At 40.8% G+C, this 13371-nt stretch overlaps 1 protein-coding gene across 6 annotated transcripts in view; it reads left to right on the forward strand.

Annotated features, from left to right (window-relative positions):
- Nucleotides 1-13371, forward strand: part of KLHL32 (kelch like family member 32) — a 236245-nt gene that overhangs the window by 119228 nt on the left and 103646 nt on the right. For all 6 annotated transcript variants that reach the window (XR_008665061.1, XM_055329990.1, XM_055329989.1 and 3 more), the window contains one exon: nt 9300-9398. Coding sequence is in view for 5 of the 6 variants with exons in the window: in XM_055329990.1 (XP_055185965.1) it covers nt 9300-9398 (99 nt within the window). In the remaining variant the exon portion in view is untranslated. The remainder of the gene's footprint in view (nt 1-9299; nt 9399-13371) is intronic.

The raw sequence follows: 13371 nt of genomic DNA on the forward strand, positions 1-13371 counted from the left end.
AAACAAAGGATTTCCGAAATGAAATTGGATATAAGTGACATTTTTCATGGGAAAAAAATATTTAATGGCTTCCTTCGCAAAAATTAGGCATTCCTAGGCCAGTGCTCCTGGAGCATAATGTGCCCACCACTGTTTTAGCATGAATTACCCCACAGCATAATCATTTTGTCTGTTTCTTTGTTTTTATTTGTGTTTGAGCACCTAACAGTGACATAGTAGAAGCCAACTATAAATAACCAATGGGATCAGCCCTGTGCATTCTTTCAGAGGCCTAACCATTTTTGAACATCAGTATTTTTTAAGTATTTCTTTCTTCCTTGGTCATATTAGCATTGTAAGAAACTAGCTCTTCTCTGTTTGGAGAAGCCCAGCTTCACTAATAAAGCTCTGTGGGATGAAACCTCCCTTATTCATCACACTTGAAAGAGCACTGGTTATAAAAGTAAGTCTTAATAATTAATTTGGCTTTTCTTATAACCTGTAATGACTTTCATGTTTCATTATATTTAATTGCTGAGACTGCTTCTTTCTCTTAGAAACTATCAAAAATTTGTTCTGCTTTTTCACATAATTAGGCCATATTTTTTTAGGTAATGTAACTATGTATAATTTAGCTTTACATTTGGTTGAATAATATATTTTGTTAATTTAAACATAATGAAGAAAACTTTGTTAGAAATGACTTTCTGACAGAACTATTGATCTCAGAGCTTTGAAATGCCGGGATCATGCTAACGGAGAAGGGGCCAAAAAAAAAAAAAAAAAAAAAAGGGAGTTTGTTCATATAATATAAAAAGACCAAGTTTTTTTTATATGCAGAATTATTTCACAAGTTCATGAAATGAATGGTCTCCAGCCAAGTACTCCCACAGCTCTCTGTGCCTGCCACTATCTCAGCATTAATTATACCACAGCTTAATGATTCTATTTGATTTTTTTCTTCTGTCTCTACTTAAGCATCTAGCTGGAGTATTTCATCCATCATCCTGCTGCATATCCTAGAATAGGGAAGGAAGAACCAGTTTCACTAGCAGCATCTATAGATGGGAACATCCTCAGAATTGCATGAATGATCACAAGTGAAATTTTTCAGGTAGGGCATCATGTAGTTTACCTGGCAATGTAGCATTAGTGTCCTTATCCATTCTCAGATTTCTTCTTGGTATCGTAGAGAAGGTTATGCTTTTTCCACCTGTCTGTAACCTTAGAAATTTCAAATGAACCAAGTGAGGATGTATAAAGAAAAATAATAGAATCTCAAAGTGATTTCCATACTTTTTTTATTAGGACATTTTTATTATTATTTTACCTTTGTGATTTATGACATTCTTTAAAAATATCCTGAAAATCAGGACACCTGGGTGGCTCAGTGGTTGAGCATCTGCCTTTGGCTCAAGGGGTAATCCCGGAGTCCTGGGATCGAGTCCTGCATCGGGCTCCCACAGGGAGCCTGTTTCTCCCTCTACCTGTGTCTCTGTCTTTCTCTGTGTGTCTCTCATGAAGAAATAAATAAAATCTTTTAAAAAAAATCCTGAAAATCCTCAACATCAAATCTGTTTTCTATTTTTGCGTATTCTAGTACGTGGAAGAGTTGATTTTTTAAAAAAGAAATTGAAGGTAAATTGATATTTTTAAAGGTTCGATATTGAGATCTTTAAAAAATTTGTCTAACTATACTAGTATGTCCAGAAGAAAGTCACCTGACAAAATTTGTAACTTAAAGGATCAGTAATCAAATCACAAACTCATTATATACCTTACCCAACCCAAAGGTTACCTTTATATAAACATATTATTTCAACTGTTATTGAAATGTCTCTTGTGTCCTTTTATTTATCTCCTTCAATTGAATAATCCTTGATAAGGCTGAGCATGTGACCAGGCTCCTCCGTAGAGGCTTTTGACATCTTTTCACATTTTCCTCAGGAACTGTATTTGTCAAGCCTGTGGATTTCTTTAATAAGTAAATCTAGAGCACCCTTCTAGCATATTCAATAGCAATGAACAAGAAATAGGGTGGACTAAGATGTCCTAGGTAAACTAACATACACACACATAACCCACTCAGGGCAAAAACACTTAGTTGCATGAAAAAAATCCAGATAATAGTTGATATCACTGATCTATCATAAATAGATATTGTGCTGAGAGTCATGACCTACCTGTACTTTAGTTGCCTATACAATATCTGTTCCCTCTTTTTTCTTTATAGAAAATTCCGATTTTATTTGGGACAATACTGCATGTAACCGTGAATATTCAATTTCCCAGGTTCTTTTCCAGCTACTGGTAGCTTCATGACATAGTCCTGGCAAATGAAATGCAAATGGAAGTCTGTGTGCAGAGTTTGTCGGAAATCTATTATTTCCTGGGAAATAATGACAGACTGAGCTGGCACATAATTTTTTTTTTTTTTGCAGTCTTTTTTCTTTATGCTTTGAATACAAATGCAATGCCTGGAGGTATAGTAGCCATTTTGTGACCACGAAACCATGGGCTAAGATTGGACAAATAGGAAAATACAAGAAGTCTGGTTTGTTGGTACTCTAAGCCACCTAATCCATTTTGTGAGAAAAGTAAGTCTCTTACTTATTTAAAGCCATTTTGTTGACACATAGCCATACACAATTGTAATACATGTGCATATGCTCAGTCCTTAAAACCAACTTTTGATATAAATGTTATTTTCTTTGTATAGATAAGGACATTGAGGCACATAGAATTGAGGGGATTTCCTGATCTCATTCAGCCAGCAAGTATAGGAGGCAGGATTTGAAATCAGACAGTGTGACCTAGAGCCCATGGACTTAGTTCACTATGCATCTCTGGTAGTTTGGAGTCCAGGAGATTAATCCCTGGGCCAGGGAATATCTTGCAAAGCTTTGTATAGGTAATGAACTTTGAGTTAACTCTTGGTTGAGTAGGATTTTTGAAATAAGGAGATTGAGGAAGTTAGGAGGGCATTCAAGGTGGAGGAAAAGTACTGCTTCAGTGTGAAGAACAATGGGCTATTGGTTTTAGTCAAGGGACCATAGGTTGCACAATTGGAAATAAGTTCTAAAAAGTAGGTTGTGGCCATTTCTTGATGGTTTCTGAATACAAGGACAAAAAGTTTGAGCTGTATCTGTAAATTGGGACCTGACTTAGGGAGAGCTACTGAATTCTAACCAGCAGGGCTCAGATGGAGCATTTCAACAAAAATTGGTGAACATTTGCCCAAGTAATAAAGACATTTAGGAACTACAATTCATGTTTTATTTTCCTTACTTGAATTATTTTGTTCTTAAAAATAAACTTAAAGCTGTCAGCAAAAGAGGTACAATACAGGAGTGATTTAGAAAATAATTTTGCTTTTTTTTATTTTTTTTATTTTTTATTTTTTATTTTTTAATAATTTTGCTTTAAACATAGGCGCCACCTGGTGGATTAAAAAAACCCATAGTCTAACAGCTTTAAAACAAAATCTAAATTGATGGCAAGTTCTCATAGCTAGATCGTATTCATATTCTGTCTGTAAGAAGTCTCTTGAAAAGCTGTATGCAGATGTTTTTATTTATGTGTCTTAAATATTTGATCATTTGAAAGTTATTTGCATTGTTGTAATTTACCTAATGATTTAGACATTCAAAATTGTAATAATTTGCCATTTCACTATACCATACAGGAAAAAAAAATCCCAAAGAAACAAAGCATGAAAAAGAGAAAAATGTGCTCATTTGTTCTTATCAATAGTATTAAGCCCATCTAATTTTCAGTTATAGTAGTGCTAGCAAAAGTGCGTGTGCTCCTGTGTGCAAGGTTACGTGTTGGATAGAGACCTTGGTTGCCTGGCTTTCACATAATCAACTCCTTCAGCCTACTCTATCTACAATCTAGAAATAAGTTAGTAACTATTTTTTTAAGGATTTATTTATTTATTTATTTATTTATTTATTTATTTATTTATTTATTCATGAGAGACAGAGAGAGAAAGGCAGAGGGAGAAGCAGACTCCCGGCGGGGAGCCTGATGTGGGGTGGGACTCGATCCCAGGACTCTGGGATCATGACCTGAGTCAAAGGCAGATGCCCAACCATTGAGCCACCCAGGCGTCCCTTGAAGTAAGTGATTTAAAAGTAAAGTAAGAAATGAAGAAAGCCTTGAAGAACCAAGATACAGGATTTCCTGAAGATGCCAACACATCTGTTCACAAGTTAGAAAAAAAGGTCACACCAAGGGGCATGGGGGTTGCTCAGTCTGTTAAGCATTTGGCTCTTGATTTCTGCTCAGGTCATGATCTCAGGGTCATGAGATTGAGCCCCACATCAGTTTCCATGCTCGATGTGGACCCTGCTTATGATTTTCTCTCCCCTGCCCTTCTAATCTCTCTCTCTCTCAAATAAAATAAAACAAAGAACAGAAAGGTCACTCTGAGACTTGCCATGGTTATTAAAGCCTGTCCCTAGCAGTAGCTAATCTAAGAAGCAAGGTAAAAGTGGGAGAGAAAATAAAGAGAAGAAAAAGAATAAGAAGAGAGAATTAAGGGGGTGGATGCTCGGTGATGTGGGAGGAAGAGTGAAGAAGGAAACCCAGGGATGCCTTGGGGTCTGTGTGCTGCGCCAGGCCTACTCTGCCCTCCCAGAGCCCAGCTGGATGAGTCTGGGCTGAGGGAGGTTGCCCATCTCATCATGCCCTGTGCAGAATCTCACCTCAGGCTCCGCTCTCCTCTTGAGTTTTTTGGCCCCATGTCGTGCCCAAGGGTATTGGGGGGACCAGGAGCCCCTGTCTTATTCCAGTTTGGAGGGCCTTCATTAGAGATTGTTGCCAGTTCAGCTATCCACGACCAACCCTGCTTAGATTAGTGGCCAGAGGACAGATTTGGAGTATTTAAGGGTGCCTCCTTCCAGGCAGGCAACTGGACCGACCTCATGACTGAATTCTGATGTAATGACTCTCACGGGTGCCTTTAGAGACCACCACCTTCTATTACACTCATGGCTTTTCCTTCTATTAAAAGTTTGTCAGACCACCCAGTGTCACTCTGACATAGCCATAGCCACTGATGAGTTCTTACTCCCAGTTGATCAAAATGAGTGCTGAGTCTCAGCACTTGGGGTAGGAGTCACATGCAGACTGTAGTTCACGCGACCTAGCTTGCCACTAACTGCTGGAGAGGTTCTATGGTGAGATTGTCTCCTCCCCAGCTAGCCTTGTCCAGCTCCCCTCTTTCAAGTTCAGCTTCCTGTATCCTGGTATCCAGAGGTCAGGTGTGAGTGGATGAAAGGGAGAAAATATTCCATCTGGAGGGCCCTGTGAACAGGAGGCACTCACATCCCACCTAAGAACACATCAGAATTTCTTTGTCCAGTCTGGAGAAGCCCCAGCCCTGCTTCCACCCAAGCAGGTGAGTGTCCCTGTGGAAAGACTACCCAATGCAGTGTGGCAGCTTCAATGGTTTATACCTTCCCTCACTGCATCCTGGACCACTTGACTTTATGCCTCCTACATTTCTTGATTCCTTTTGTTATTCAGATGTTTAGATTATCCCCTGTTGATACTTCCATCTGAGCTAAACTCCTCCAATGTGATGAATGACTGGATGTGTCAGGCCACTAACATGAGCTCCCACATGGCCACTGAGTTCTCTAGACTCTCAGGGAACACCCCCCTTCCTGCTGGTGGTCCTCAGTGACCCTGCCTTGAGTGCCAGACTAGATGTTGTTGGGACTCCAATTCTGAAGGGCCTAAACGTAACCAGCATATCCTTTGCAGCACTTAAACTTAGCTGCCTTAGTTGTCCTCCGCAAGTGGGCGTGTTTGAGATCCCTTCCTTCTGCAGAAAGCTGTTTTCATCAGCTCTTCCGGGCAGGTGTCAGGCACATTCAGCATACTGTAAATCGTGAGATCAAACCTTTGTTTGTATTCCTGCCCAAACACGAGTTCTCTGTAAAAATATGTTAGAACAACCAGTCACCAAAGATAACAAAGCTGAATTTGAAAGACTCCAGTGCAAGTGGGGCTTGCCAACACTCGTCCTGTTTCCATAAGTGAGACCCAGCTTTCCTGGTAGGATTTGTTTCTTGTTTTGTTTCTTTCTCTCTCTTCTCTGTCTCTCTTTCTCTTCCCCCCCCCCCCAGACTGTATCCTTTCAATGCACTTAGGGATTTCCTGTACTAAAGCATCTTCTAGAAAAACGTATGTTATAATGAGAGAAGAAAAAACTACAGAACAAAAAGTAAGAAACAAAGGCAAAAACAATCCTGGTATGGGTATCTCCTGCGAGGGTTTCTCGGAGTGAGCCCGCTGGACGTGTTACACATGCTGTGGAATATTCATCTTGTCTGTCTGTGATATCTGTCTTTGTGTTTGGCATTACCGAGCCTTGGAGGTTATCGTGAATGCCAGTTGTGTGAAATAAGCACAACTGACAGGATTTAAAGGCTCAGACTAACCTTTCTAATCCATCTATTCCCCATTCTGTGCCTTAGGCCATGCCTCTTCTGCAAGAATATACTACATCCTTGCTTCTGTGAGGGGAGCTGCAATAATTTCCTGAATGTCAGTCAAAGCCTCTCTCCTTGAGGAGTGGGATAAATTCAGGTTTCTCCTTCCGACTAAATGGGAAAGGAACTATAAAGAATTTTTGAGAATAAGATGAGTGTTGGTATTTTTGCAACATATGCTTAACTTTTTCACTTCTTTAGTAGTTTAGAATATAATATATAATCCCTTTCTTATGTTACACTAATCAATGAAAGTAATTCTGAATGTAAAAACCTATCTAGAGATAAGCTAATTCATCAATAATTTATTAAAATAAATTCATCAGTATTGAGTGAAAGCTATGTGTTGGGCATTATTCTAAGCGCTGGGGGTATAAAATAGGCCAAGTCCCTGCCCTCGAGGATATTATATTCTGTGGGTGGAGAAACAGAAAATAACCAAATAGATAAATATGTATGATGTCAAGAGGTGGTAAGGACTAGGAAGAGTAAAGTGAAGTGGGGAGATCGGAAATGAGAGTGATGGGGAGCAGGGTACTGTTTTACCTCGGATGGCCAGAGAAGGCCTCTCAGGTAAGATGGTGTCTGAGCAATGGTCTGAGCAGAGGACATGAATGAGTGAGCCATGCTGATATCTTGGAAAGAGTGGCCCAGGCAGAGAAAACAGCAGCTAGTTGTAGATACGAAGATGCTCAGGATATTCACAGATACTTTTATGATATAGTGAAGATTGGATTTTTTTCGAGTAAGAGAAAAAGTCATTGGAGAGTTCTGCATAAGTTGTGTTTGGATTCTGGAATTATTTTGAAGATAGAGCCAATACAAGTGACCGACAATGGATCGGATGTGAGATATGAGGAAGACAGGAGGAGTCAGGAATTGACTGGGGTTGTAGCCTCAATAACCGACAGTTGGTGTTTTCTGCAGTGGTAGGATTGGGATAGGAGCAGGTTTGGTGCTTTGTCGAGAGGATCAAGAGATGGGTTTGGGGCATGTTTAATATGAGCTGCCCATTAGATATCCAAGTGGAGAGAGGCAGTTGGATATAAGAGTCTGGAGTTGAAGGGTGAGGTTGGGCTAGGGAAAAAATAAATGTGAGCATAATGAGTAGTAGTATAGGTAGTTTTAAAGTCATGGGATTACATGATGTCATCCATGGAATGAACAGAGAGAGGAAAGGAGAGATCTGATTACTGAGTTCTGGATGTCCCCAAAGCTTACCATCCAGGAAGGAGATGGAGAGGTAGTGAAGGAGAGAGATCAACTTTGCTAACTGCTATTGGCTTGAGTAAGATTAAATGTTGAGGAATCTCTGTTAGATTTGGCCATTGGATTTGGAGGTCATTGGTGATCCTGATGAGACCATTTTTAGAGGAACATTGGGAACAAAACAGGAGTAGATTCAAGACAGAAGTAGAGCAAATAGTGGTGTTTTATATGGATAACTTTCTGGAGGAACTTTACTATGAAGGGGGCATGGAGGAAGCTTGGGGTCAGGGTAGGGGATTCTTATTTCTTAAGATAAGAGCTATCGAGGCGTATTTGTATGCTGATGGGAGTTATCATCAGTAAGAAGAGAACACATAATGCTATGGAAATGATAGGGGACAATCACTGGTGGGAGGGATGGAGATCTAGTGCACAAGTGGAGTGTTGAGTAAAGCCAAATGTGCTGATACTAATAGGAGTAGGTGGCTTGATAGATTTGGTGGTGGGAGGCTTGGAAGATCATGGAGTTAGAGTAAGGAGAGACAGGAGGAGGGGGAAGCTTGAGGAGAAAGGAGCATGAGGGAAGAAGTAGAGTGAATTGACCACACCAGTATTTCTCAGGCTTTCCTGCACACTAGAACCACCAGGGGCCTTGTAACATTTGTTGCTGGGCCTCATCCCAAAAGTTTCTGATTCATTTAGGTCTGGGGAGGCACCCAGGAATTTGCAATTGTGAGAGATTCTCCGGTGATGCTGCTGCTGGTCCAGAGACTACACTTCGGGAACCACTGGGCTTTGAGCTGGGTTGGGATGGTGGAGTAGCCCTGAAGGCCTCCCTGTGTCTGGCATTCATGCATATAGACCGAATCTAGTCAATGTAGTCGTGTGTTTTTTCTCTAGCCCTGTTTTGTGGCTCAGGAGCTGGCAACAGTAGGAACAAGGTTGAACTTACCCAGGGAAAAAAATGCAGAATTGACCTGACTAGTATATTTAGAAAGCTTTACTTCTCTGTGATCCTTGTCGCCCAAAAATGCTGTTTCTACATCATACATTTGAAATAGAAGGGACTAGAGAATCTGAGATTGAGAAAAAGAAAAATGAAAGCTTGTGGTTGAAAATTTTTAGGGCTTAGAAGTAAAATGGAGTAGTAGCCTCCTCTGGTCTCCTGTTGAAAGGGGGAAGCATACAGGCCCTTGACGTAAACTATCTGCTAGCTGTGCTCTTTCTGTGATCTACAAAACCGTGAAATATACTTTGAAAACTAAAATTTGGTTCTTCTGTATTTTACAAGATGACTTCCATCATAAACAGAATTTTAAGACTATTACATTGTTCTTTGCAAATGTTCTTGTCCTCCCGCAAAAATAAATGGCTAAGAGCTGAGCTTTACACAAGGGAAATGAGTTCTGGAAGTGACAACTCAGCTATTTGAGTGAGGGCCGCAGCTCCATCAGAACAGGAAAAAAAAGAAGTGGCTTCCATAATAAAATACAGTATTAATTCAGATCTACTCTGTTAAGCAACAATTTAAATTAGTGGACTTGCATATTAAGCGAACATTAATTTTTAAGTAACTGGTAGTTTTCTTTTCGTTAAAAAACCAAACAGATTTTGCTGGAGCCAGGCGTGATCCAGGATGTGTTGGCAGCTGGCAGTCACCTACAGCTGTTGGAGCTGCTCAACTTATGTTCGCACTATCTCATCCAGGTATGTGAGCTTGTGTGCTCCTGCTTTGCCCTTCCTAGCCCTTATCCCTGCAGTCATCGGCTGTACCCCCTGCTCCCCAACCTGTGAGGTAAAATGGCAGTGGGGGAGATGTGGCTTGTGGTAGTAGAATTTCTCCAGGACACAGGCCAAGAGGCTCCCCGGAGGGCAGCTGCAGTTCTCATGTTCCCCACTCTCTCCATCCACCCCGGGTCCCCACTGCCCTTGGCAGCAGAGTAACTCAACAGCCACGCTCCAGGTTTATTGCTGGGACTCTGGGAGATGACACTGGGAAGGGTCTCCATTTGAAGCAACGTTGTCTGACTGCAGGAACAACCCCAAATGCACAAAAAGCTGGATAGTCATGTAAGATTTCAGCAGCAGTGGCTAGTATATCACAAAGTCCTATATAATCTGGTACCACAAGAACTTTCTAGGCATTAGTGCTGGAGAGGTGTGAAGTGGCCTGTGCATCCTTCCCGTGGTTTGCTGGGATGCTCAGGAGGGGGCTCTGGGAGGGGGAGGAAGAGAAAACACTTAGCTTCTGAGCACCAATGTTTCACGTTTAATCCGCACATCTTTGCACATTTTTATAGGTGAGAAATCAGAGATTTAAAAAGTACCCAGCTTGCCTGAGGTGATATAGCTGGTGAGTGATAGGCTTTTCTGATTCTGAAGACCATTGTTTTCTTCTTGGATAAAAACTTTTTGGTTCATTAGGAAGACATGAGATGTCTTAAGCAGACAGTATGGCTGTGAGGCTTTTATTTTACAGAATTAAGTACTAGTTCCCTGTATTGGGCTCCTCTTATTTCCTCCACTGGCATGAATTTTACTTGCATTTGTTACAGCATTATAACAACAGTGAAAATAAATTTTTAACAATGATAAATCTACACAATTTAGTTTTACTATCCTTGTGCATGTGACTGTATTAGTAAGTACAAAAATCCTATTTGTTTTCCTGCCCAATTATTTTCTTTTCTTCCTCATCCTTTTCTCTAATTCTAAATATAGCCATATTGTTGACTTCTGTTATTCATTAGATAGTTTCTAAAGCTTTCTCATATATCATCTTATTTAATCTTCCCAGCAACCTTGGGGAGAAAGTGTGGGGAGTGTCAGCCACATTCACCTGAGGAGCAGCTCAAACACAATATATGAAAGTTTTATCATTATCTCAGCACATTTAATCTAACAGTAAATGTTTAACTATTATCATCTTATTTGCCTTTCTTTTCCCTTCAATATTGTTGGATGGTATGGGAGAGCTGTTTTTAATCCCTTTCTGCAAGTAGCAAAAAGAAAGGTTACAAGACTTCAGAGGTGTGTGTTTGACTTGTGAAATTGAAATTACTTTTATTTGACACTTTTACATCAAACACTGCAACTTGAACCACCATCAACACCTGATTCACTTTTTCCATGGCAAGTAATATTCAATGATGTATGTTGCCAAAAGTTTGGTTGAGTGCTCATTATCATGATGCATATTTAAATAGTGTGTGTGTGTATGTGTGTGTGTGTGTGTGTGTGTGTTTACCTACACCTATAATGTCTATAAATAAGAATTCCAGATGAACTTCGGAACTTCATGGGTATTTTCTCCTGTCCCATCAGATGAATTTGTTGAGATACCAAGTGATTTGTGCACTTTGGAACTTAATCTCTGTAGCTCATTGTTTTGTTGAAGAAAAACTGTACCTCGCATACAGATATATTTTGTGGAAGGTTTGCTTATTATTAGCCTGCTTGATCAGTGGTTGAAAATTTCACTTTCTTTTCTCCAATGTTTTCATTTTGTTCTCTCATGGAACTTTATTTTTCCTTTTTATCTGTGATTTTATAAGATGTCCCACATATGGAAGAAAACTTTAGCTATAGGAGAACCAAAGCCATGTGCATATAGAATTCCTCATAATGTCAGTCTTTTGAAAATGCATATCCTTCCTCTCTTTTTCTAGGATTGTAAAATTACTAGTCTAGGTCGGTCTGCTTTTACATTTTGACGTAATCTTGTTAACTACACCTATTTACTGTGTTTTGGTATTATTGCTCAACTGATTCTTAATTTCATAGGGGACCATTTTATTGGGTATATAAAAATGTTTTTTGTTTAAATGAAAAATCTTTAGTGCTTAAAATATACTTAGAAGTTGTGCCCTATTGGGGTGCCCAGATGGCTCAGTCAGTTGGGATCTGACTCTTGATTTTGGCTCAGGTCATGATCTCAGCGTTGTGGGATCAAGCCCTGCATCTGGCTCTGCACTCAGTGTAGACTGTACTTGTCCCTCCCTCTCTGCTCCTCCCATTATTCTCTCTCTCTCTCTCTCTCTCAAATTAAAAAAAAAAAAAAGTTGTGCCCTATCAATGAAGGATAGCCATTTTTCCATTCCTGCTTAGTACTTTATCCAACTAGGAGTTTGTGAAGCCATTCTTCCCTACTAAGATGTCTGGTCTTGTTTCTTATTTTCAAATTACCACTCTCTCTTCAGTATTCTTCCAGAGTTGTGAAAGGTATCTGTTCTGATACCTCCTGTTGTCCTCTGGTGCTCATTCATGCCTGAGGGAACCCCTGGGTTGATACCAGTCTTGGGTTATCAGCCGTTACCTTGGCCAGAAACTCCTCTGCACAAGGGTGAATGCTGCTACTCCCCAGCAAAGGGAAGAGATACTTTGAGGTCACTGTGTGCTCTCCTTTTTTTTTTTTTTCTCTTCAAGACTCTATTTATTTAACACACACAGAGAGAGAGAGAGAGAGAGAGAGAGAGAGAGAGAGAGAAAGAGAGAGAGAGAGAAAGAGAAAGAGAAAGAGAAAGAGAAAGCACGAGCAGGGGGAGGGGCAGAGGGAGCAGGGGAAGCAGACTATGCACGGAGCCTATCAAGGGGCTCCACCCCAGGACACTGGGGTCATGACCTGAACCAAAGGCAGAGCCTCACCAATTGAGCCACCCAGACACCCCTGTGCTCTCCTTTTTCTGGCTTTTCCTTTGGGAGGCTGATGAGGGCAGGGGCTTTAAGCCACAGGAACAGTGCCCCCCCCCCCCCCCCCCCCCGCCGTCAGTGAGGACAGTCAGTGAATTAGCCTCCTATGCTGTGGAGCGTTCACCTTCCTCATTTTTAGTTCCCAAGCCTTCTGGATGGCAGGTCCTTGTGAACACAGGTTCTCAGCGCATGTTTGTGGAATAAACAGGGCGGCTGGCAGTGCCTAAGATATGTGTAGTTGGGGAGGGGTCTTGGGGCAGGCAGTGGCTACAGCAGTAGCCTGTTGTTCTGAGATAAGGGGTTTACAACAGCTCGGGTTTGCATCCTTCCTCACCCTCTTGCCTGCGCAGTTCCAGAGGACTTTGCTCTGTCAGGGTATTCTTAATACACAGGACCTGTTGGACTTTTTATCCGCTGAGATCAAGGTCCAAATAAAATGTGAATGCTTCTTTCCCTTCTCTTCCTTCTGCTCCCCTTTCTTGTACATTGTGCTTTTTAAAAAAATCATCAGAAAGATGCAGTTTATTAAATTCATTAAAGTGCAGTTATTGTCTTCAAAATGGGTCTAGTAAAATGCGGGAATTACCATGCTTTTCAGAGTATACATGTTTCTATACATGCCATTCACGATTTTAAATCTTATAAAGGAAACTCTGCAGACTGCCCTGAGGAGTGATGGGCTACAGAGGTACTGGTGCCTATGAGTCCCTTGGTTTACCGAGTCCCTCAGGGAAACATTCCAGCCTTGGAATCTGGTTTGTTTTCACAAACTCTGATTTTTCCTAGACTTTTTAAATGAGCTGCTGAACATCTCCACTGACCTATCACACACGTAGTTCAAACTTAACATGAGAAACCCTGTCCTTTTCTCTGTGGATGGTACCATTAATCCACTAGTTGTCTAGAAATTTCGACATCGTCTCAGACTCCTTCCTCACTGTGCTATCCAGTCAGTTCCCAAGCGGAGTTAATTCTACCTCCCAAATACCTC

The sequence above is a fragment of the Nyctereutes procyonoides genome, unplaced genomic scaffold (assembly GCF_905146905.1).
Source record: "Nyctereutes procyonoides isolate TBG_1078 unplaced genomic scaffold, NYPRO_anot_genome, whole genome shotgun sequence".
Taxonomy (NCBI): domain Eukaryota; kingdom Metazoa; phylum Chordata; class Mammalia; order Carnivora; family Canidae; genus Nyctereutes; species Nyctereutes procyonoides.